The 25,097-nt window shown below is 42.8% G+C and overlaps 1 protein-coding gene across 9 annotated transcripts in view; it reads left to right on the forward strand.

The window, feature by feature from the left end:
* The window catches only part of LOC138962452 (uncharacterized), a 172,530-nt gene that overhangs the window by 72,370 nt on the left and 75,063 nt on the right, over positions 1-25,097 (forward strand). For 7 of the 9 annotated variants that reach the window (XM_070334266.1, XM_070334269.1, XM_070334271.1 and 4 more), the window contains 21 exons: positions 1,681-1,789; positions 2,217-2,416; positions 2,778-2,876; positions 3,097-3,234; positions 3,866-4,092; positions 4,555-4,745; positions 5,446-5,576; positions 6,757-6,958; positions 7,572-7,831; positions 8,273-8,359; positions 9,549-9,656; positions 10,201-10,287; positions 10,929-10,970; positions 12,710-12,774; positions 13,063-13,266; positions 14,538-14,618; positions 19,268-19,337; positions 20,004-20,118; positions 20,394-20,492; positions 20,745-20,845; positions 21,274-21,423. In XM_070334266.1, coding sequence (XP_070190367.1) covers positions 1,681-1,789; positions 2,217-2,416; positions 2,778-2,876; positions 3,097-3,234; positions 3,866-4,092; positions 4,555-4,745; positions 5,446-5,576; positions 6,757-6,958; positions 7,572-7,831; positions 8,273-8,359; positions 9,549-9,656; positions 10,201-10,287; positions 10,929-10,970; positions 12,710-12,774; positions 13,063-13,266; positions 14,538-14,618; positions 19,268-19,337; positions 20,004-20,118; positions 20,394-20,492; positions 20,745-20,845; positions 21,274-21,423 — 2,766 coding nt within the window. The remainder of the gene's footprint in view (positions 1-1,680; positions 1,790-2,216; positions 2,417-2,777; positions 2,877-3,096; positions 3,235-3,865; positions 4,093-4,554; positions 4,746-5,445; positions 5,577-6,756; positions 6,959-7,571; positions 7,832-8,272; positions 8,360-9,548; positions 9,657-10,200; positions 10,288-10,928; positions 10,971-12,709; positions 12,775-13,062; positions 13,267-14,537; positions 14,619-19,267; positions 19,338-20,003; positions 20,119-20,393; positions 20,493-20,744; positions 20,846-21,273; positions 21,424-25,097) is intronic. The other 2 variants (XM_070334272.1, XM_070334270.1) reach the window with 1 other exon arrangement.

Genomic DNA, 25,097 nt, shown 5'->3' on the forward strand with positions numbered 1-25,097 from the left:
TTCTCCCACGTCTCTGAATTAAGACTTTATGTGATTTCAGTTGCACTGACACAGCTAGGTCGCAAAATATTTTCACTTGGGTTCTTTGTAGCCAGCGTGATTAAAGGGAACCTCCCTTTGGTTGGCTGAAAGCAAATCTCCAGTCCCGACTTGGGACTTGCTCCTAGTTTTGGAGTTTTGGAGTTCGGATTGTTTAATCCTTGACAAAATTAGCCTCTTCTAGAGGCAATGATTTAGTGAAGTCAACCTTAGCTAAATGGACTGCCACATTGATTAGGCATGCCTACAGTGGTGGCAAGAAAAAGGGGGGGGGGGGCAGTCAGTCCTCCCTTTTCAGGCAGCACGGGCTCAAGAGGTCAGAGTGTAGGCCTCTTCTTTACCTGTTCTCAAGTCTGAGAGACTTACATAAGTCATGAATGCAGCTCATTGAACGTTCAGGGACGTAGTCATGAGTTTCTATCGGCGGGGTATTTTAAGTACCCGCTATTTTAGCACACATCTACTAGACATCTTCTGCAGAAGATGTCTTTTTATGTTTTCCTGGGGACGTATCTGGTGCTCGGCAGAACAGAAATTTCGGTTTGCCAGCTATTGTAGCTACAGGCCAGATACTTGCAAGATGTTAACTGTGAGTTCATTTGCCCACCACCTAAATTAGCAATCTGCTTTCTATGTGAGTTGCGTAAGAATATGTAATTTAATATAAAATTTCAAAAATAAATTTTGATTTAATTAATATACTTACCAACTCACATATTGAATTCCCTCCCAGCCTGCCCCGCAAATTTTTTAAAGGGGGTATATGTTTTAATACGGGATGAGTTTCACCGGTATACATCCTGCGCAGTTGCAGTACACCGGTAGTGGAAATAACCTCTAAGGACCATGCCTTATATGGCATACGGTTTTTGTTTCAGAGTTATTTCCCCATGTTGCCATGCAAGAGTGCTTCAATGTCTTATCACAAAACGAAGTTATTGCTTAGGGTTTCCCTAAAAATGAACAGATCACTTCAGTGGGAGTGAGGTTTCAACATGGCGGCGGTTGAGTCACGCGTGATAGGTCACGTGACGGTATGACCTCGACTCTTGTATAGCTTGGGTTAGAGGTCAAGGCCGTTCTTTTTTAGGGGGTTGCTTCCCCTTTGGGGTGAAGCGTAGTTCAGTGTCCTAGCACTTTAACTGAAGTTAATGCTTTCTATGTGAGTTGGTAAGTATATTAATTAAATCAAAATTTATTTTTGAAATTTTATATTTATGTTACCGTGATAATTTATATGAAAGCTTACCCTTGTGACCAGCTGAAAGTTTGCTGTTATTGCAGGTGGCCTGTCATCAAGACAGGTATGAGTATCTTGGTCAAGATAATAGAAAAAGAGACTATAGAAGGTTTTCCTTATAAGGAGGTGTCCTCTGATTAAAGGGGCTTTATATCACATGTTCCACTGTACTTGCTAAGCAGGTTATGCGTGTGCATGTGTGTAAAAGGTTCTTACTCATAGGGAATATCACTTAGGTGCGTAGGTGGCAGCATCTTAGGCTCAAGAGCTTCACACAAAAAGTTTGTTAGGCTGCATGTTTATTTCAGCATTTGTCACTCCAAAGTATACCAAGATGATGGATGGAATGTGCATAAGTGTGCTGTGTCCTTAGTTGATAAACCCATTTCTTTATGTGGCAGCAATCCATGTACCTGAGAGATGTGCTGGACAGCATGGGTTCGCGCAAACTGCGAGAGGTGACAGACTTTGAGTGGCGCCGCAGCGTTCGCTGCTACATGCATCCATCAGGTGAGAATTGCGAAAGGGGACCATCTAATGACACTAGTTTGCACTTAAAATGATAGATTTTGTACTATTCTATCATCCACATTTAGAAAAGCTCCTTACCAACTGTCTGATTCTGCAAGGGATCAAGCTTACAGCAAATTCAAATTTTTTGTTGATGTTGCCTAGCATAGCATATGTTTTGTTGATGTTGCCTAGCATAGCATATTTGTTGTTGATGTTGCCTAGCATAGCATATTTGTTGTTGATGTTGCCTAGCATAGCATATTTGTTGTTGATGTTGCCTAGCATAGCATATTTGTTGTTGATGTTGCCTAGCATAGCATATTTGTTGTTGATGTTGCCTAGCATAGCATATTTGTTGTTGATGTTGCCTAGCATAGCATATTTGTTGTTGATGTTGCCTAGCATAGCATATTTTTTCTTGCAGAGGAGAAGCCTCCAGAGCCGATGATCTGGATTCTGGACACAGCCCACCACTACGGCACAGAGTTCTACGGCACGGACTGCGGTGTGGCCTTGACCCCCATCACAGAGCGTTGTTTCCTCACCATGTCCATGGCGCTCAACCAGTGCCTGGGGGCTTGCATCACTGGACCCGTCGGTGTGGGCAAGACTGAAACCATTAGAGTGAGTACACTTTAACTCTGTCCTCAACACATTTTGGACTGCAGCCAGTGAAGGATACAAATTTGTCATAAAACTCTGCTAATCCATTGAACTCTCTCTGTATCATCTTTCTGTCTGTCTGTCTGCTGTCTGTCTCTCTGTCTGTTTGTCTATACCTCTCTTTGTCTATTTCTTTGTCTCAATGATTGATTAATTTGGTTAATTTGATGTTAGTGCAAAAATGACGGATGGCCTGAATACTGAGAGGCTGTCAAAAACTGTTAATTTTTGTTTAAAGTTTAAAGCTAAGCCTTGTCTACCAGTGTTTCCTGAAATATGTTGGCTAGGACAATGAAGTTGTTTTGTCATGGCTGTGTTTCAGGGCCTGGGGAACATCTTTGGCAACTTCCTGGGAGTGTTCCAGTGCTCTGAGGTCTTCAGCCCTGTCAACATTGGCAAAATCTGCCAGGGAATGTCCATGGTTAGTGTCTTCTTCCAGCCATCTTAGACAGGGTTTTTGTATGATCTTGGAAAGTTGGGGAATTTCAAAAGTTCAGTTTACTACAAAATAAGTACAAGTTTTTAGATTCTCATGACAGGTGGTAGCGTTGGTCCCGGATATAGGTTGTAGGGACGATGAAAAACAATAACCAGCCAATCATGACAGATGGAATGAGTCTGCATTTTTGCTGTGTGACCAGGACGGTTGCTGGGGATGTTTTGACGAAGGCCAGTCGCTGAGTCGCTCGGCCATGTCGGTGCTCATGGACCACGTGCAGTCTATCATCCTGGCCTGTCGCTCCAAGCAGTCCTTCATGGTGCTTGTGGATGGCACTGAGGTATGTGTTGTTGTTCTTGTTGTTTGTCAGCTGTGGCTATCTTGCTTTGTAAAGTGTGTGATTTTGTTTGTGTTTTTGTTCTAGTATTGAAATCTATTTTCAGTGTTTAAATTGCCTGCTGATCTCAAATGCAAAATATATTTGTACAGTTTCGTTTTTGTAATTGTGAGGCAAGATTTCTGTTTTGTAAAAAAAAGACTATAAAGCATTTGTTCTGGTCCTTTTTTTCTCAAATATTGTTAGATTATCTTTCATCCATCATTATGTTTTCTGAATTTGGAACGTTCATAATCTGTCTGTCACTGTTTTTTCTTTCATCCATTAAAATTGGACATTCAGAAGTTAAACTGAGGCAAAATGACATGGTTTGGACATTTAAAATTAAACTAAATTGATTGCATTTTTCTGTAGACGATGTCAGTTTATCCCCTTGTTTGTTAGAACCTCCGAGAGAGAAGTATGCCTGAATAGAGGGGTTGAAAGATTGGTCATAAACATCAATGTCAACTGCTAAAAGTTAGAGTGCCCACGAACACAGGAGAACTACTTGTTTGTTTCATGTCATATGCACACACTTTGTACCAGAGACATCTTTTGAGCTTGACTTATTATTGCCTCTTGGTACTGACAGGTACCCCTGAAGAAAACAGTGGGTCTCTTCATGACCTCTGACCCCATGCACAACTTCCCAGGAAGCAACCTGCCCAACGACGTATCAGGGTCGTTCCGCACCATCTCGCTCATCAAGCCTGACGTTAGCCAGATCCTCAAGGCCAAGTGTTCGTCTCTGGGATTCCGCGCCGCCAACGTCCTGGCTATGCGTCTCAAAGTGCTGTCCGAGCTTGTCAAGGATCAGCTGTGAGTGTTGATGTTGAGATTAAGGATGCCTTCCTTCGAGTGTAAACAATCTCGTACATTACCCAGGATCTGTCCAGGCATTTACCTGTATTAGGAATGTTCTTCTCTTGGACACATAGGAACAAAATTTGGCCTAGCTTTTTCCTGTGCAGAGTGAGGATATTTTGCTGAATTTATGTTTGGGTTGCTTTCTCAACTTACACTGGTTGGCATAAGAATACTGTCCGATATTTGTCCCCTTTGCGGAGTCAAAAGATAGAACCTCACTCCCCCCCCCCCCCCCCCCTCCTCCCCTGCCCCCAAGAAAAAAGTGTTTCTGATATGGTGAACCTTTCAAAGGTATCTTTTAGTTCGTCAAAGGATATAAAGAAGCAAAAAGTGTGCTGTAAATATCCTCGGAACAGTTTTCAGGTGTGCAAGCAGTCAACATGTCAGTCATATATATATTCTCCATGTTTTCAGTCCACAAGAGTACCACCACCACTTCTCCGTGTCTGCACTGAACGGTGTCCTGAAGCGAGCCAGCCAGAAAAAACGCAGCCTGCGCGACGACAAAGTCATGGAGAGGGACAAGCGAGAGGAGACGTCGCGATCGGAGAGCGCAAACTCAGAAGCTCCCACCACTCGTCTCATGACGCACGGCGCCTCAACGGGTATGATTCTACTTGTTCTTCTTTATTCATGGGCTGAAACTCCCATTTATGTTTTTGCACAAGTGGATTTTTACGTGTATAACCCGCCATTCAGGCAGCATACGCCGATTTCGGGGGACAGTGGGTACAATTGATCTTCTCCTGAACAATGTTGTGCAGATTGTTTGTTGATAATTGTGTCATGAGATTTGGGGGGGGGGGGGGGGGGGGGGGGGAGGGAGTTAGGGCATTTTTGGCATTTTTCATTCTTTAGGTCCCCAGATTGTACAATCTTACATCATTTGTTAAAATGTTGCTGTGGGAGATGGAATTTATTTTACAATTTCATGATTTTGCGACTCAATGTGTGATGGGATGATTGTTCTGTCCTATATGGGAGGTTTTTGTTTGCTAGACTGTTTCGTGGTGTGTATTCTTTTTCAATTTCATGATCTCATGCCTGATTATGGGATGCACACATGCACACACGCTTTTACAACAGTTCAGGTGAAAGTTCACAGCTTCTCATATTGTTCAACCCAAATTGCTCCTTTATCATGTGAATCAGTCCGACCATCTGTCCGTCCATCTTTGAGTGAGTGTCTGTCTGTTTCTAAATGTCTGTGTTTGTTTTCCAGCTTCTGTTTTCATGCAAGGCTTCGTCATAGTTTTGTACATAATGAGCAACTCAAACTAAGTTGTTTCTTTGCTCTTTCCACAGTCAAGCTGCCTGGTTCCATGGGTATGCGAAAGTCTGGCACACCCAACCCCATGACTGGAGCCGGAAAGCAGGAACACGCCATTGTCGCTCAGACCATTGAGGAGATAATTGGCCCAAGGCTCACTGGAGAGGTGTGTTATTTCTCCCTTGACTAACTTGATCTTACTTTTTGATTTCCTTGAAGGAGTATGGTCGCCTAAATGGCTAGGCGATTGAAAACGATGATACAGGTAATCTTCCCATTTGGATGACAGTCACCGTGGCTGCACCAAGGTGTACCATGAGTGTTAAGCATGGGTTCTATGAATTACTACAACAAATTCCCCATTGTTCTTATCCAACTGTAACTTGAGCTTCCTTAAAAAGAAAAAGAAAGACCACATCACCCCTCTAGTACAACTACTCCACTGGCTACCCATCTCACATAGGATCAAATACAAGCTCAACACTCTCACATACAAATGCCTCAACAAGCTTGCTCATTCCTATCTCTCTGATTCCCTCTCACTCTATCAACCTTCCCGGCCACTCCGCTCCTCAAACGACAACCTCAGACTCAACATACCTCACACAAAACTCAAAACTGCAGGCCAACGCTCCTTTTTCTTTTAAGCCCCCACCAACTGGAACTCACTACCTCTCCCCCTCCGTCAACAACAGTCTTTAGAAGCATTTAAATCTGGCCTCAAGACTTTTCTTTTCCCTAAATAATCCTCAGACTACAGTGCCCCGCTACCCCCCCCCCCCCCCCCCCAACCTCACCCGCAAGCCTAAATCAGAGCAGTTGTAAATAGCAATGTACATAATTATTGTTTGAAATGTTCTTTTCTTTTTCATGCTTACTTTAAAGTGCCGTGTCTCTGTTTGTGTTGTTGCCTTTTCATCTTCATGTAATTTATGCGTAAGTGTATATGAGTGTGCTTGAGTTGTTAATGCGAAAGAATGTGTATGAGTGCGCCTTGAGTCGCCTTGTGGTGAGATATGTGCGCATTATAAATTCTCGTATTATTATTATTGAGCGTGGTTGTCAGTCAAATTCTGGCCAGACTGGAAAACGGATTAAGCAATTTTATGATATTTAATCACCGTCATTTTCTCAGAGAGTTTGCTAACAGTTGTGATGTCATATTACAAGAACATTCATTGTTTTGAAAATAAGTCCCTAAACTGTGTTTGCTACCACCATTTCTTGGCGCAGAGAGAGTGAGTGTTTGTGCATGTATGTCTGTCTGTCTGTCTGTCTGTTTGCCTCTTAATGTGAACTCAAAATCTTGACACACTCTGACCTTGCTGATGTTTCTCTCTGTGCAGAACCTGAGCCTGTTCAAGACAATCCTGAAGGACTGTTTCCTGGGCTTGCCCGATGCCCCGGCCAACATGATGTCTGCTAAATCGCGTACGTTCGACATGGAGGCGGCCATTGAGAACAAGGCTCAGGACCTGGGTCTCGTCGCTCACAAACCGTGGGTGGCCCGCTGCATGCAGCTCTACAATCTGTCCCAAGTGCACCATGGTGGGTGGCTTTAATCTACTGCAGTTCTGTAGCAAGGTCATGAATCCTGCATTGGTGGTGTAACAGGCATATTGGACAAACTAGGTGTTGAGTGAATGGCTAAAAAAATCTCAAGAATTAGACAAAGTATATCATTCAGGATGAAATGTGAACATTTGTTACAAGCAGACGGAGCAGTGGCATGACGGAAGTTTAAAAAGACTGTGCTGTACCACCTGGGGAAGTAATTTACCCTGTGACTGATTTTCTTCCAAATGTTTAGGAATCATGTTGCAGAAGGTAGGGAATCCATGTTCATACCAACAGTCATGGGGGTATGCTACCTTCGGGGCTCATGAACTTGACATAGATCCTGATCAAACAGTGGTAGGCTCACCTGCAGTAGAGATATTAAACGGCATTGATCGCGACCTTGTTCTTTGCTGTTTGTTCTTCAAAGAATTGCCATGGCAGTCTGGCCATGTTTGTGGTGTAATCATTGAACTTAATGAGTAGATCTTTTATGTTTGCTGTCCACTCTTTCAGGAATCATCGTGGCAGGCAGTGAAAAATCCACCTGTATCCAGACGGACTGTGCCTACATGACCTTGATGTTTGATGTTCTCTCTTTCAGGAATCATCGTGGCAGGCAGGTCGGGCAGCGGAAAGTCCACCTGTATCCAGACGGTGGTGGAAGCGCTGTGTCTGCAGACCAGGGGCATGTCACGCCAGTCGCAGACCAGCAAGACCTCGCAGTCGTCAGAAAACGTGCACAAGTTGCAACGCATCTACCCACTCATGGTGGATGACATCTCTCTCATGTTCGGCTCGCTGGATCAGAACAGCGACTGGGTCGATGGCTACTTCACCTCTGCCGTTCGCAAAGCTAACAGGGTCAGTGCTTGTTGACTGCTTTCATAGTTTGAAAGAGTTTTGTTACTATGGTGGTACCTGTGATGAAAGGCATAGCCTTGGGCCCAGCCAAAAGCATCCCCATATTGCAGATGGTCTGTCATGCGAGTTATTCTTTGGTTGAATTTATAGACAAAAAGACAACAAAAGGTGTCCTTTTTTGGAAGGTGACCTCACAACACAAGTACCACTGTAATGTGATTGTGTGAAGCCATGGGATGGGGTGTTTTTTGACCTCAGAGAACATAATGCCTGAACATAATGCCTGACAACAAAAGAGAGGGTATGCTTTAAAAAGAGTCTTGAGAAAACAAAAGTTCAAACCTTTGTTCATAATGGTTCTGTAGAGTGTGTGTATTTCAGTTTTGTTGTGATCTAGCAAACCTACACATGTATTGATACAGATTTGTATGTGATGTACAGAACCAAAGCACAACATGGCTGTGTCTGGATGGACCTCTGACACCAGTGTGGTCTGATAACTTCAACAGCGTCCTGGCCTCTGACAAGGTAAGTGCTGTCCCTGATGTGACTGTGCTCTTAGCTCTTTTAGCTTTTTTTCCTGTTGATGCTATACAGTGGAAGCCCCTTTTGAGACATCAACAATTCAGAGAAAATCATGTCTTAAAAAGGGGGAAGTCTGAAAATGGGGGTAAATTTACAGAGGTTATGAACAGAAAATCATGTCTTAAAAAGGGGGAAGTCTGAAAATGGGGGTAAATTTACAGAGGTTATGAACAGAAAATCATGTCTTAAAAAGGGGGAAGTCTGAAAATGGGGGTAAATTTACAGAGGTTATGAACAGAAAATCTGAGAAAACATGATCCTAAAAGGGAGGGAGTCTTAAATTGGAGGGTCTTAAAAGGGGGGTTCCACTGTACCCCATTGAGAAACCGTAAAGAAATTAAACGACCATGCTAAATTCATTAGACCTATTTTGGACTGAAGCTGCAGCACCTACGACATGAGGCTATACCTGAAGAAAAGTACAAAGAAAATTGCAGAAGGCATATCTTCATTTTGGCACTGGCTGTTTTGAACCTCAGCGGGATGATAGAAGAGGCTATGTAGTCTCTTCTCTTCTTCTTCGTTCGTGGGCTGAAACTCCCACGTATTTACGTGTATGACCGTTTTTTCCCCGCCATTTAGGCAGCCATACGCCGCTTTCGGAGGAAGCATGCTGGGTATTTTCGTGTTTCTATAACCCACCGAACTCTGACATGGATTACAGGATCTTTTCCGTGCGCACTTGGTCTTGTGCTTGCGTGTACACACGAAGGGGGATAAGCCACTAGCAGGTCTGCACATAAGTTGACCTGGGAGATCGGAAAAATCTCCACACTTAACCCACCAGGCGGCCGCGGCCGGGATTCGAACCCTCCACCTTCCGACGTCTTACCACCACGCCACAGCGCCCGTCCGAGGCTATGTAGTAACATGAAATCAAAACTTGTTGCTGACTATGTTATGTTACAAGTCATCTTGGAAATCATCTGAAATAAGTTTAATAACTTTTCTTGTTCTGGAAATCTTGTAATCTTGGAAACGTGACATGACCATACTAAATCGATTGATTATGGTCTGTCTTTTTATGCATATTAGTATGATCCCTTTTAAATCAAAACACAGAAGCAGTGTATTACATGCAGCACAGAGCTCTGTGTACAACCAAAACTCACTGTTTATTGTTTGATTCCAGACACTTCACCAGCTGAATGGAGACAAGCTGTTTCTGTCGGACAACATCATGATTCTCTTTGAGACAGACAACCTCAGTGACGCCTCTCCTGCTGTGGTGGCCAGATCGGTCAGTGGATGACCTTTGCATTTTCTTGTCGTTTCTCCTAAAGACATGTTAAAGATTAATGAAAACTGTGTACAATCAAATGAAAATGTAAGTTTGTTTCTTTGGTAATTGGATCTTATTTCACCTGAATAATACAGTTAGGCATTTTTTTACCCCGGTGCGTCACTCTGGTGGTTGTGATAGTCAGGTTTAACTGTAATAAACTCCAAGTTGTTGTTTCTTTTTGATAGGCAGAGGTAAAGTGACTGCATTTCTAATTTGAAAAGCTTCTGTCATAGGATGGTACATGATAAAATGTCACATGAATTAATTTAATCCATAAGTACACTAAATATAGCTGTAAAAATCATTATCCTATTTCTGCATTCTTGACAAGGATGTCTTTTTCTTGGATGAATTAAAAATCGTGTCCTTTTCATCAGTCTGACAATCTTTTGAACTATGCTGCACATGTACAAGTTTCAGAAACTATTCGCTATTCAATCGTAGAAGCCGTTGCAAAAGGGTTTGTCTGGTGACACTTAATGCTTTGTGGATATAACAGGGAATCGTTCATCTGGACCAAGATACAGTTGGATGGAAACCAATGGCCAGTGCCTGGCTGAAGACACGCTCACACCAGGAGGAACATGTAAGTTTTCTCTTCAGCTCTGATTCTGACGAAGAAATATAATTGAATTTTCCATCTTTCTTCTTGGTGTTTGTGTTTGTCTTCTCAGCACTGTTATTCCAACTTCAAGGACCATTTTTGAGTGATAAAGAAACATGATCATTTTCATTCTTCGATCCTCCTTGGTGTTGTCATTGTTTTCTCTGCACTTTAATTCCAACTTCACACAAAGTTTCTTCCTGCTCATCTTCTTTGCCTTGCTCTCACTGCTGTCTTGCACCTCAAGCTGTACACTGTGTGTCTTATTTTGAAAAGTAGAAAACCTAATTAATGAAATATGATACAGACGCATGCACAGCCTGGCGGCAATGAACTTGCAAGTAATTTTCAACAGCTGATATGACTAAATCACCAAGGCAAACTTCCTTCTAGAAATGCTTGGTCTTTTCCTCTGGAGACAGGCACATAAGAAGTGACAGAACTTTTAACATGATGCCATTGTTTGCAATGTGAAATCTTCTCTAACATTGTTTTGCTTTTGACGTCAGAGATTTCACTGTGGAAGAAAGGATCAAGAAGACATGTACATTGGTTTGTTTATTCGTTGTTGGTATTCCATTCATAGAGCATGAAAGTATTCTCACTGTCCTTACTTTTTACAGCAAGAAGAAGAGGAAGATTTGGTGGAGACCAATATACAATTGGTAATTGTACAATTATAGGACCAGCCATATATAGGTGGCCATGCATGGATGTGTGTTCCAGCATGCATTTTAGTTTAGCCCTTGATATTGCTTTTGTTATCTATTATAAGCTTTTCTTTTCTTTGTGTTTGTTTTGTATCCAAGAGCCAGTAGATTTAATTGGTGAGATGTTGATTATGTGCATTTTGCTTTTGTTTCTAGGTTTGTTTTATAGACTTATTAGAAATATTACTTGTGTGTTTGTTTGATTTTGCATGGAAGTCATACACTGATACAGTCAACCCAATTTTTGTTTCACTACCCTGTCCTCTCCCCCGTTTCTAAGCATCAAAATGGCCAAGTTTTGGGCAAATAAAGCAAGATAAGAGCATTTCTTGGGGACTGCGCATGGCAAGGAAGGCTAGGAATTGACAAAAATAAGCCAGCATCTCTCCGATGGTGCTTGCGGGCGAGAAAATATGGTGGCTGCAGAGTGGGTAATCCTATTGGTTGTTCACAAATAATATTAACCAATGGTATTTAATTTTTGCCTGGACTCGTACACATTCTCACCTACTCGCCAAGCAGGAAGCTAGCTTCTTAGCGTTTCTTGCCTGTATGAAACTGGTGTCAGGATTTTGTATAGGTTTAGCATTCATATCAGCAAATATAGTTTAGTGATTGCTGTAGCAGCCGGCATATGGCCCTTCTTATGATACTGTATAGCATAAACAAAAATTCCCAGTGGCTTTAACGTCATCTTTGTCACAAGTCATTTAGTGACTGGTTCTTGTCAAAATTATAGGCTTGTTTTAGACTTGTGCATTTGCAGATGTCTCAGAACAGGCTTTCATCGCTGCAATGTTTTGAGACTACGATTGCTTGCCGTAGCCAGTTTTAGTGTTATAGAAACAAAACACAGATTTATTAGTTGTGTTTAGCATGTATTGTATATTGGTTAGTTTTACTGAATGGAAACCTGTGCACAGAAAATGTTTCCTTATTATTGGTATAAAACAAATAGCTAGCTTTCATATGTTGAAAAACATTCAAGCAGAGGTTGCTGTGAAACTCGGTCCATGGCTGGATACGTTGCCATTATATTTAATTTCAAATGGGAATGCTGTATATTAACATTCAGATTGGAGGAAATTATTTGGCTGTGAACATCAAACACCCCATTTATTTTAATTGACCATTTGGTTTTAATAGAATCTTGATTTTACTGTTGTTCTGCACTACCTGTACTTCCTTCTTGCACATGCAATCATAAAAAAGTTATAATCCTCAAATCCTCAAGTTATATCTCTTTGATGTGCAAACCACGTCCCTTTGTCTGAGGTGCATCTTTACACTGATTTTATTTGTTCTGAATTATAAAATTTAGTTCTATACATATTGATTGTCCTTGAACACTTTAGTTATTGTTTTAAGATCTTCTGGGCAAGTACATGTATTCAAAGAACTTAGCATTTAGGAAGGTGATCAAACAACATGAGAGGTAAAAGGTAAAGCCTCCCCATTTGAAAAAGTCCATGAACATGAACAGATCTGAGATCTTTCTTTCCCTGGTCCTGATACGAAGCTGATGCTATTTGCATCCATGGAAGGTTGCCAGATCAAATCTTCTTTGTTGTTAATTATTTGCCCTCCTGTTGCACATACATTTTTCATTTGAGGATCTGCTCAGATAAGGTGACACGTACTGCAGAAGAAAAATAAGCAGGCTCTGAACATTAAAGTGTGTGTGCTCTTTGCAGGTACTGCACCGTGCATTCCACAAAACACTGGACCCCATCATCAGCTTTGTCATGAACGAGGCCAAGTATGACTCTTTCTCATTCTTTTTCTTTACCTTCATACCTCACAAAATCACAAATTCTCTCTTTCTCATTCTCTCTGCCTCTCTTTTTTTCTCTCTCTCTCTCTCTCTCTGTCTTTCTCTCTTGCGCGTGTGCACACACACACACACACACACACACACACACACACACACACACACACACACACACACACACACACACACACACACACTCACACATTCACACACAACACACACATCAAGTGCTTTTTTCATTATGCTAACTGAAAATAATTCCCTCTATTCCTCCAGGCCACGCCTACACCTGAGCGAAGTGGGAATGTTCCGCACCTGCCTGGGACTTCTGTCCGCCATGCTGGCTGACAACATTGAGATGGGGGGAGAGCTGCACATCGAGCGTCTCTACCTCTTCTGTCTCATCTGGACCTTTGGTGGACAGCTGGATGCTGCTGACCGCAAGGGCTTCTCGGACCTGCTCAAGACTCTGTCCAGTTCGTAAGTGTTGCGTTTGTCTCGGTGTTTTTTGCAGACATAATGGTACCTGCGATGAGAAGACTCCTTATGTTGTCCGTTTGTCTACTATCAAGACCAAAAGAAACCTGTTGTGACAGGCCCCCTGCAGTGTAGAGACACTTCTCTCTGGCCTCAAGGCTGTCCTTTTGTCTACTATCAAGACCAAAACAAACCTGTTGTGACAGGCCCCCTGCATTGTAGGGACACTTCTCTCTGGTCTCAAGGCTGTCCTTTTGTCTACTATCAAGACCAAAACAAACCTGTTGTGACAGGCCCCCTGCAGTGTAGGGACACTTCTCTCTGGTCTCAAGGCTGTCCTTTTGTCTACTATCAAGACCAAAACAAACCTGTTGTGACAGGCCCCCTGCATTGTAGGGACACTTCTCTCTGGCCTCAAGGCTGTCCGTTTGTCTACTATCAAGACCAAAACAAACCTGTTGTGACAGGTCCCCTGCAGTGTAGGGACACTTCTCTCTGGTCTCAAGGCTGTCCATTTGTTGCAGATGCTGACCAAAACTTGTTTTTATAGACAGGTACGTGGTCATTATAGAAAGGTGAATTATATTGAACAAAACCTCATTGGGGATCCTTTGGGGAGGTTGTAAAGGGCAGGTGGTCGTAATCGAGGGGTGGTCACCAAGGCAGGTTCCACTGTACCACTGTGGAAAACTATTAACCCAAAACAAGTCGGGTGTGTGAATTTGTCACCATCAGTCAAGGCAAACATCCACAGCATAGCGTTGGTTTTCTTGTCATATTTTGAATGGGCATGCATACAGCTTTTCTTCGTTAGAGAACTAGTTTCAAACTTTTCTTCCATTGTATTGTGTTTACTTAGAGCAGAAGAACTAACAGCCTTTAAAATTGGATTGATAACATGATATGCCAACAAAACAAGTGGCTGTGTAGATGTAACTAAGGGCATGACGCACTCGAAAGACATTTTGAAGCCAGTCAAACACAAGTGAGTTGGGGCTAATCTATCAGCCCTATTAGAATCTGCTTTGCTAGACACAAAGGTTCACAAGAGCATACCAAGGTAACACATCAGTCTCACCCTATCACAGGCAGCTCGATCTCCATAATCCACAGGTGTGTCAGCCATTTCAGCCACTGAGCTAAAAATAGCTCAGTGCTCAATGCAGACAAACCTGTGCAAAACAGCTGCTGTGACAAGGGGAACTACTGCGTCACTCTGTCACATACACTGTACAACTGAGAGAAATGCAGTAATGAAATGTTGGTATGTGCAGGTTGCCAGACGATGACCGTGACATCTGTGTGTTCGACTACTACGTGGATGAGTCTGGAGAGTGGGACCCTTGGCACTCCAGGTTAGTAACCAATGCATTTTTTTCTGAGGATTCAACCTCTTCAACATGTTTGTGCAAAATGTGATGCCAAGTGTTTTATGACAAAAACAATCCGGCAGTAACTGACTAGTAGGGCTGACAGGTTGGCAATTTTCTTTCAGATACAATGTATTTTCACTTTTCAAGAAAGTGGGGTTTCTTGCTGACAGGGAAGATGGTGAGAGTGAGGTCCATGGAGAGAATGAGAAGGCAGGGAAATAGCTCAATCGGTATCGGCGTTGACTTTAAAACCAGTTGTCTCTATCAGCGTGAGTTCAATCCCCACGTTCGGCGAGGGATTTATTTCCCAGAGTCAACTTTGTGCAGACTCTTCGTTGTGTCCAAACACCCCCGTGTTCACGCATGCGCGTTATAAAGAACCCAAGTTCACAACGAATGTCTCAGAGCTTGGAAACATGAATACATGCATGCAGGAAAAAGAAGAAAAAAATGGGTAGCACTGTACTGTATGGCAGCTCGCTTTGCCCAGTGAGAAATTAGCAGCCGGAATTTCCATGAGGGTAACCTGACAGGACTGTATGGAATCTTATCCTTATCTTATCCTTATCCTTAAGGGCAGACCGGGTAGGCAAAATGAGTTATTTTTGGTCTCATACACCTTTTTGGGGTTGTTGCATTTTTCACACCTTTGAACATCCTGGAATGCATTCAATAATCTGCTTTTGTCATTTTAGACATGTATTCATGTAAATAAAACCATTTTCAAACCGATGTTTTGTTGTTTTTGTCTGTGTTTTATCAAAAAAATCAAAAAAATGGTCAACTTTGGATACTCCGTGCTGGTAAATGTGCGCACATGACATGACCCTTCGCTGTTCAAACTGTGTGGAAATTTCCGTTCTTCAAGATGACGTCATCACCGTTGGGGAATTTCCGTTGACATAGGCACAAAGAGAGAGAATCCGTTCCAACCGAAACCCCGGAATTAATATATGCAAATATATGTAGGTCAAAGGCATTTGGCGCAAGCGCAGTAGACAACTTATCAGTCCCCCGGTGTCAACAAATCCATGACGTTTTCACCGATTCAGCAGCATTTTTCAAAGTTTTGAGCTGCGGAGAACAACCCTAACATTGGAAATGTTCGGCATAGTGGCAAGAAATATCAGAGAAAGATGAACCAGCAGCAGCGAACAGTAGAAGGAAGTAACAACACTCCGAAATGAACCAACATGATCGTATTTAAGCAGACGACATTCTAGATTCTTGACTCGACGAGGTGGGTTTTGCTTCTTTCTCTTTTCGATCTTGTTTGTTTGACAACGTGATTTATTGCACATCGTTATGTTGTTGTTGTTGTAAGAATGTGTTAGGGTTTGCAGGTAAATGATAAACAGTTTGTGTCTGAAGTATTTTGCGGGTTTCTTGATCCAATTTACTGACCATGCCGCCGCCGCATCCCCCCCCCCCCTCCCCCTCCCTCCCTCGATCATCTCTGTGATATCGTCTTCACAACCCCTATTTTATTGTTCTTCGCTGGCCAGTCCTTGAGAGCTTACTATGGTGTAACATGTCATCAGTATGCTTTGTCTGGGGTCAAACTGAGAAGCAGCATCTGAGCGATGTACGACTGACACAGTTTCTGTTTCTGGTCATTGACCGTAGGAAAATAAGTACCCTACTAGAGAGCGTTCTCTAATTCTAAAGGATTGGTTTACACCAGCATGGCTGACCAACCTATCATTGACAGCAATATTGTTGTCAAATCTTTTCCATTAACTAAGGAATAAAAAAAATAGATCCAATTTACTTCACCAAAGAAAAAAAAGAGTTAAACTAAAGGACTGGGGATGCAACTCATGAATCAAAAGCATAAAGATCACCTGCAAACAGTGCTAGGTTTAGGAAATCTGAAAATGTATACACACACACAGAACACACAAAACAGACAACAGACAAGAAACAAGCAAATACATAGCAAGTGTGATGAAATAAATTAATTTTAAAAGAAAAATATGAAAAGAAAGAAAGAAAGAAAGAAAATAATTCAGCTAGTTTCAGTATTAGTTCCTGTGTGTATGTGATTGTGTGGTTACTCAAATCCCATAGTAAACTTGACATGTACATTTTGTGATAGGGGCCAATTAATGAATGTCTTTTGTGTGTGTGTGTGTGTGTGTGTTCGTCAACCGACATATGTGGGTACGAGCCGCTGAGGTGGTTGTAAGAAAACCCGCCTGGTTCAGTGGTTGGGGGCTGATTGGGATTTCTGATTTACCAGCCTAGCCAAAAAGTTGAGGTACACCCCATGTAACATGGTCATTTGCAAAATAAAGTACAAGCACTTGTTGACGTTTATATTGAGTCTTAAAATTTGCAGCTTATTACAAACAAAAACCATGGACAGTTGTATCAAATATTAAATCAGTGTTTGTGTATTTATTAGATTGGAGCAAGGGGAGAGCCAGTCCTCCTGTGGTGGCAGCGAGGAGAAAGATTGACCTGATGGAAAAGTTTGCTAAACCGGAACTACCCTCTTCCACAGCAGAAACATCAGCTTTGCCATCTTCTGACCAACCATAAGAAGATACAGATACTTTGCCATCTTCTGACCCATCACAAGCAGATATGGATACTGGTACTGTGCAACGTCACTCCGCTGACATGTGTTGGGCTTTTGTCAACATTGATCAGCTCAATCTATTGCTGAAAGGTTTATATCCTGTACTGAATGCTTGTCTGATAGCAGTCTGATTATGAAAGAAGGTGATGCATCAGCCCAAGGATTTGCACAGGCCCTGCATCTGGAGTGCATATGAGTGTCCATTCAAGTCTGCAGTTGTTTACTCTTCTCCCGGTGTTTGCAACGCTTCGGGTGGTAAAGTTGCATTTTAAATAATCCGCGTATGACCATGTTGGTACATGGAAAGGGACATTCAGCTTTACAGAAATTTGCTGCAGTGTTAGGATTGAGCACAGAAATACTGTAATTAAAATGTTGCAACTTTTGAATGGCTTGATAGCTTTGTTCCATTTGTGTATATATAATTATGTAATGTTGTTGATGATTTGTGAAGCATCATTTCTATGCAATGGAATAAGAAATCAGTGCATCCGTTGGGTTTTTATGAGTCTGACAGTTTGGTTCTGATCAATATTTTCATATCAGCACAAACACAGATAATTGACTTTTTTAATGTTTTCATATGATTTTTTTTTAAATAAAAAAAATCTGATAATTTGATTATCAAATCATTTCCCCTTCATAGTTAAAGTGTTATTCTGGTTAAAAAAAAAACACCCCATTAATTCAAGCTCTACTGTGGTACTAGTTTACCGGGGTACTAGTGAGACTCTTTTACATGCTGTTTTCTCTACATGTAATTTGAGACAAAATGTGGTAATTAAAATGTTGTAACTTTTGAATGGCAAGATGGATTTGTTCCAATTTTGTATATGTTGTTTATGATTTGTGAAGCACCATTTCTGTGCATGGAATAAGAATACAGTGGATTCCTTGTGTTTTTATGAGTCCGACAGTTTCGTTTTGATTCATATCTGCACTAACATAGATGAGTTTTCAAATGATTTTTTTAAAAAAGTCTGGATAATTTGATCGTCAAATCATTTCCCCATCATAGTAAAGTGGTTATTCTTATAAAAACATATCAATTCAGGCTGCACTGTGCTACTAGTTTGAGGTACTGGTTGGAATCTTTCAAATGCTGTTTTCTCTGAATGTAATTTTCAGACAAACATCTGTAATTAAAATGTTGCAACTTTTGAATGGCTTGATGAATTTGTTTCATTTTTGTTTATTTTGTTTATGATTTGTAAAGCGTCAGTTTTGTGTATGGAATAAGAGTTAAGTGCATTGGTTGGGTTTTTATGAGTCTGACAGTTTGGTTCTGATTCATGTTTTCATATCGGTACAAACAAAGATGGCTGTTTTCATATGATGTATATAAAAAATATCCTGATAATTTGATTGTCAAATCCTTTTCCCTACATAGTAAAGTGGTCATTCTGATAAAAACATATGAATTCAGGGTGCACTGTGCTACTGGTTTTTTTATGTACTGGTTCAAATCTTTAAAATGCTGTTTTCTCTGAATGTAATTTTCAGACAAAACGCTACAATTAAAATGTTGCAACTTTTGAAAGGCTTGATGGATTTGTTCAGTTTTTGTATATGTTGTTTATGAGTTGTACAGCATCAGTTCTGTGTATGGAATAAGAGTTCAGTGCATTGGTTGGGTTTTTATGAGTCTGACAGTTAGGATTTCATGTATTTTTCTTATCAGAACTGAACCGGTAACTGAAAATTCTAAATTAAAATAATATATTGCTTAGAAATGCTTTTCGATACACAGAATTATTAAACACACACATATTGCTGCAAAGAAGAAAAATTGGATCAAAACATGCACTGGTTCACAAACTGCAACATTTTAAAATAAGCACATTTTATAACGTTTTTCTCACATTTTGGTGAATAAAACCCCCAAAAATTGCTTTTCACTCAAAATTTAAAATGGTTTCCCTTAATTAGGTTATTCTGCTTGCAAAAATCAAACAAGCAGCAAGCTGTTTCCAAAATAAAATAAAAAAGTGCTTGCCTACCCTGTCCCCCCTTAATGGTGGAAATGATGGTGTGTGTCTGTGTGCAGGGTGCCTGAGGCAGTGTACCTTGACAACCAGGACATTCTGGGCGAGGTCTTCATCGACACTGTGGACACTGTGAGTAGCACACAGGAGTTTTGTTGCTTCAACTCAACATTTTTCTCTTAAGGCCTTCCTTAATTGAGTCAACTTCGCGAAGCTTTCCAAAGTCTTTTTACCAGAAAAATGCAGCTATAGCGAAGGACTTCACCTCAAACTTCGCTTCGCAGGTTTGAACATGCCACGCTTCGTGAAGTTGTCATGAAGTTGCTCTCTTTGTCAGAAAAGAGCAAATGTATTTTGTGAATACCACTGGAAGCTGAGAGTTATTTCCTTTGGACTTTGGGCTTAGCTGCACTTCTGTGAGTCTGATTAAGGGTCGAAGCCTCGTGAAGTGAGCTTTGCCAAGTATACATTGCGATGTCTACTTCTTCCAATAAAGGACAGGACAGGACAGGACAGGACAGGACAGGACAGGACAGGACAGTTTTTTCTTACATTGAACATTCCAAGGTGCATCAGATAAGAATGAAATTGGTCCTGCACATTGTTGTATCCCACGAGAAAAAGTGACCAAACTGTTCAAACATCAGGACGTCGAGCTACCATCTCAAAACTATAAAGGAGAGGCAAACATTACCTTAACTTGCGCATCACTTTGTGATAACACCACGAAAGGTCTACACATAATCATGCAGACCTTTGCCATATGCTGACATTGATCCATATTCCTTCATCTTGCAGATTCGCTCACGCATTCTGATGGAGTTTGCAGCAGCATCAGGCCAGAATGTGCTGCTGGTGGGACCTCACGGGTCAGGAAAGACTGCACTCATCAACACCTTCATTGATGTGCAAGGTAAAGTCACTGTTTTAACATTGGTGGTCATTATTGAATGAAAACTTTCTCAAAGTGCCTCCAAACCATATTTGTTTGGTAGCAGGGTAAGCAGTCTTAGTCTTAGTCTGCTAAGAAGTGGTTGAAACTAGATGCTTGCGTGTTGCATGTGGATCTTCAGACAAAAGTATAAAGCTCATATCATCTTTGTGTTGTTAGCAGATCCTACAAAAAGCTCCTGAGTACAGACCGTCAGAAAAAATGTAATTACCCTTCCATGTATGCGTTGCGTGCAGATCCTCAGACGTCCATCTGCAAGCGGCTGGTGTTCTCCGGGGCGTCCACAGCCTCCCAGCTTCAACAGTTTGTGGAGACCAACATCTACCACAGACAGGGTGAGCAATGGCTTTGTTATAGACTGATCTGAACAAACCCCAGAACTAAAGTAGGTAGAATTTATGGTTGATATTCTGTCTTAGAAATGAAATGCAGTTACAGAAAGGACACTTGTACCTAGTGTCAGAGTAGATGCTGTTCATCGGTTCAGTTGAAAATGATGTGCATTTTTCCACTTCCAAATTTGAGATTTTTCTTTGTTGTGTGTCTGTTTACCTTGTCATCTATGAGTGCATAATTGGTTTCTGCAGGCTTTGTGTACGGAGCAAAAGAGAACAAGAAGCTGAAGGTTTTCATCGACGACATCAACCTGCCTGAAGATAGACCTGCTGGTGTGCAGCGCTGCAATGAGGTATGTGTATTGTGCAGGTGAATCTTACTGTGCAGTGAAATCATTCTCAATTTGGCCAGCTTGTGTTCAGGCATAGTCAGTGAGGATTTTACTGTGTGCTCCTTATTTAACTTTCCCGTAAAACTTCAGTAAGACTCATGTGTTTGATTATCATAAACCAAAAGAATGGACAATGTTGTCATACAGGCTCTGTTCCATGCAAAGAACACACTTGGTGTTTATACTGTGCAGTTAAATCTTCCAACATTTAGTCAGCTTATGCTGTGGAATATTCAATTAGAATTTTAGTTTGTGCTCCTTATTCAATTTTTCTTAAGACTTTAACAAAATAGTTGTTTTGAAATATCGTAAACTTAACACTTCAAGAACGGACAATGACATCCCACAGATTCTGTTGATCATGCATACCGCTTCTGTGTTGTTTTCAGCTGCTGCGCCAGTTGCTGGACGACCGAGTGCTGTGCACGCTGCAGAAGCCGTTTGAGTCGCGCATTGTGGAGGGTCTGACCATCTTCTCTGCCATGGCCCTCACTGACTATCCCTCCATCTCCAACAGGGAGCTGTCGGACAGACTGCTGGTAGGTTGGCTTTGTCCTTCTTCTGTATGTTGCCTTTCTTTGTACTTGTGTGAAAATTCATTAGCCTCACAGCCTTTTTGCTATTGTTTTATGTGATGAGATGTGATGTACAAAAAGTCTTGTGGGAAACAAGGACATTTATGGGAAATCGGAATTCCTCTGCTGTAACCCCATGAATATTAATGAGTAGCACATGGACCAATCGCTGGGTAATGCCAGAGATTGTGCCAGCCAGTTCGCGTGGATGCTTTCCCCTTGACCTCGTTTGGGCACTCTCTTCTTTGTCTACCTACAGACAACATCATTTTTTTGTGCTCTGTCTATACTTTTGACTTATTCTCCGTCTTTTCCCTCCCACCCATCCCTATGTTTACCAGTTATCCCCTTTGGTTACATATTGCAATGCAAATTTAGATTAAATTTCATATTCTTACTCCGAATCACATTAGCATTGAGTCACATGAGATGCTTAGCACTGAAAAACGCTTACCTATCTAAGGGAAGCAACCCCATCACCAAAACGAAAGCGAAAGTAGCTTAGGTAATGAGCAGTCACACTGGGAGTTACCTCCCATATTGGTGTGCACACGTCACTTCCCACAACTCCACGTGTCTACCTACCCTCATACGATCTTTTCACCTCTGAGGGAAAGGTCACTGAAATTTTTCGCTCCTATGGTCTGCTCTTGTGTTGTTGTGACACCTGCCGGCCATGTTACCTGTCTGTCTGCTCGTCACTACTGCTGTTTGGTGAGCTCGTTCCTGTTTTTTGTGTTCTCTTTCTCGCATTTGTTGCTGAACTTTCGTCCGTGTTCGGACTTGTTTGTCAGTGACTTGTTGCTTTGTCGCCATTGTTAGTGTGTTCAGTTAGCTTGCTAACTTCCATTATAATGGTATTTAGCCGTGCGGGCCTCCTTTGGGTTCGGCAAGCATGGTTATTTTGGGTGTTTCTCTAGAGAATTATTTTGTTTACTGACTTGGCAGGCCGTTGCGGCTTGCGTGTTTCAGTAATTTTAGCCGTATGTTTTTTCGCCATTTGCATCTTGTTAGCTTTGCTGACTTTAATGTTTTTGGTAGGTCGCCTTTGCTTGTTTACTCGGGTAGTTTACAAGCTTGGTTAGTTGTTGTTCTTTGAACTTTTTTAATTACTGAAGTTTTCTGTCCATTGGACTTACGTGCTTACAGTAATTTGTGCGAAGTTTTTCGTATTTTCTTAGCGTCTGATAGTTCGTCCGTCGTTTCGGTTATCAGTAGCTATGTTTGGTTTTAGCTTTTTGGCTAGGCGACGTTTAAGGCTAGTTTAGCTTTCGTCCGCCGTCGCCTTTTTTAGCTTGGGGTTGTGGTTTAGGCTGCAATCCCCTCTTTGTCCGTGCATGTTTCTGCTTCTAGCACTTGTGCTTTGCGCAGTCGTTCACGTCCGTTGTTCTGTGCTCCCTTCTTGTTGGAGGGGGGTTTTTGGTGTCCTCTCTCGTGTTATCTTTGCCCCAGAGTTCGGCATTGAGGAGAGAGGAGATGCAGCGTTCCACGGCGGTCGGCAGTGTCTTGCTCCCTTCCGTGGTGGTTGTCCGGTTCCTGGCTTCCTTGTTGGATGCTTCCATTTCCGGGAAGCAGGTTCCTGCCTTGTCGGTGGCCGCTTCTGTGGTGGCATTACCGGTAAGTTGAACTGGTCCTACAGTCCTCGTGAGACGTCTGGACACTCCCTTAGGGGAGACAGTTCTTTGGGGCAGGGTCACTCCTTGCATTCTCCTGTTGTTGCCAATACCGACATTTCCCCAGAGGGCACGGACTGCGGCATAACAGTAGCGGCAGCCGTTTACGGCTACTGCGTTTCCGGTTTTCAACCGGAAACATAACTCCCGTTCTGATACTTCCGCCACCCACGATGGTCACGGACTATACAGAACGGTAGCGGCAGCCGTTTACGGCTACTGCGTTTCCGGTTTTCAACCGGAAACATAACCCCCGTTCTGATACTTCCGTCACCCACGATGGTCACGTACTATACAGAACGGTAGCGGCAGCCGTTTACGGCTACTGCGTTTCCGGTTTTCAACCGGAAGCATAACCCCCGTTCTGATACGTCTGTCACCCACCATGGTCACGGACTAAACAGAACGGTAGCGGCAGCCGTTTACGGCTACTGCGTTTCCGGTTTTCAACCGGAAGCATAACCGCTGTTCTGATACTTCCGTCACCCTCCGTGGTCACGGACTATACAGAACGGTAGCGGCAGCCGTTTACGGCTACTGCGTTTCCGGTTTTCAACCGGAAGCATAACCGCTGTTCTGATACTTCTGTCTTACCCACCGTGGTCACGGACTATACAGAACAGTAACGGCAGCCGTTTATGGCTCCTGCGTTTCCGGTTCTCAACCGGAAGCATAACCCCTGTTCTGATACTTTCGTCTTACCCACCGTGGTCACGGTCTATACAGAACAGTAGCGGCAGCCGTTTACGGCCACTGCGTTTCCGGTTTTATCGGAAGCATAGGTCCTCTCTCATGCGTTCGCTCGGACAACGGTGACGGGATGGACTGGATGTGGCTGCCGTTTACGGCCGCTGCATTTTCGGTTTTGGTCGGAAGTATAGGTCCTCCCTCATGCGTTCTCTCTGCACCGGTGATGGGATGGACTGCAGACTGGCCTCCGGGCTTGATGGCTTCTGGCCTCAGTCTATGCAGCCTTCATTTCCGCTTTTGCGGTTGCGACGGCTGCGTTGTTTTTTTTTCCGGTCCTCACCGGATTAGGGGGTCCTACGGCACGCGTACGCTAAGGCGACGGGGAAGTGCTGTACGGTACCGCCGACTGGCCTCCGGTCTTTTATGGCTTCGGCCTCAGTCTATTCAGTCCTCGTTTCCGCATTCTGTGGTTTCAGGGGCTGCTTTTCTGGCTTTGGCTGGATACGCTGTCTCTTTTTCTGGCTTCTTACAGCCAGAGAGAGAGCAACAGCGGTCGGCATTGTCGCACTCTGTGCTTCAGCCGGGGCAGTTTTTGCTTCACCCCGAGGGTGTTGTGACTTCCGCTTTTCCAGACACGGTGGTTGGATGGCCTCTCCTCTGACCCTTTTCCTCTGAGTCAAGGGATGAGCAGGTGTTTTCCAGAGACACGGGCTCCGGTCTCCGGTTATTGCGTGTTTCCTTCCGCCTCTGGGCCCTCACGGTATAAGCCTTCGGGCTTTCTTCACTTGGCTTTCTTTACTCTCACTCCAGTCAGAGTATAAGTCAAAGTGATACTCCGGTACGCGAGTTTCCGGTTTCCGGGTTACTCGTGCATCGTTTTTTATGCCACTGGTCTGTGACCTTGGTCTTTGTCGCCTGCTTGTCCACCCCGACTGTGGGTCTGAGGCTAGCGAACAGACTTGTTTTCCGGAAGGACGTCAGCTGTTTTGGCACACTCTTTGGGTGCCTGTACGGCGATGACAACTTCCGTTTGGTTGGGAAGAGGGAGTTTTTCCTACTTCGGTTTGGAGATTCCTCTTCTGTGGCATACCATTTTTTACAGGTTCTTGGGCTATTTCATCCCATACCTGAAGTGGTACCCCTGCCGTTTCTGTTCCTTTTTCCTGTCCCTCAAGACAAGTTACGGAACAGTTTTAGCCTTAGCTTATTTTGGCTACTTGGGCTTCGTCTGACACTCGTCCTCTGCTTCTCCGCGGTCGCCTTGTCTGGGGACCC

This window comes from Littorina saxatilis, linkage group LG3 (genome assembly GCF_037325665.1).
Source record: "Littorina saxatilis isolate snail1 linkage group LG3, US_GU_Lsax_2.0, whole genome shotgun sequence".
Taxonomy (NCBI): Eukaryota; Metazoa; Mollusca; class Gastropoda; order Littorinimorpha; family Littorinidae; genus Littorina; species Littorina saxatilis.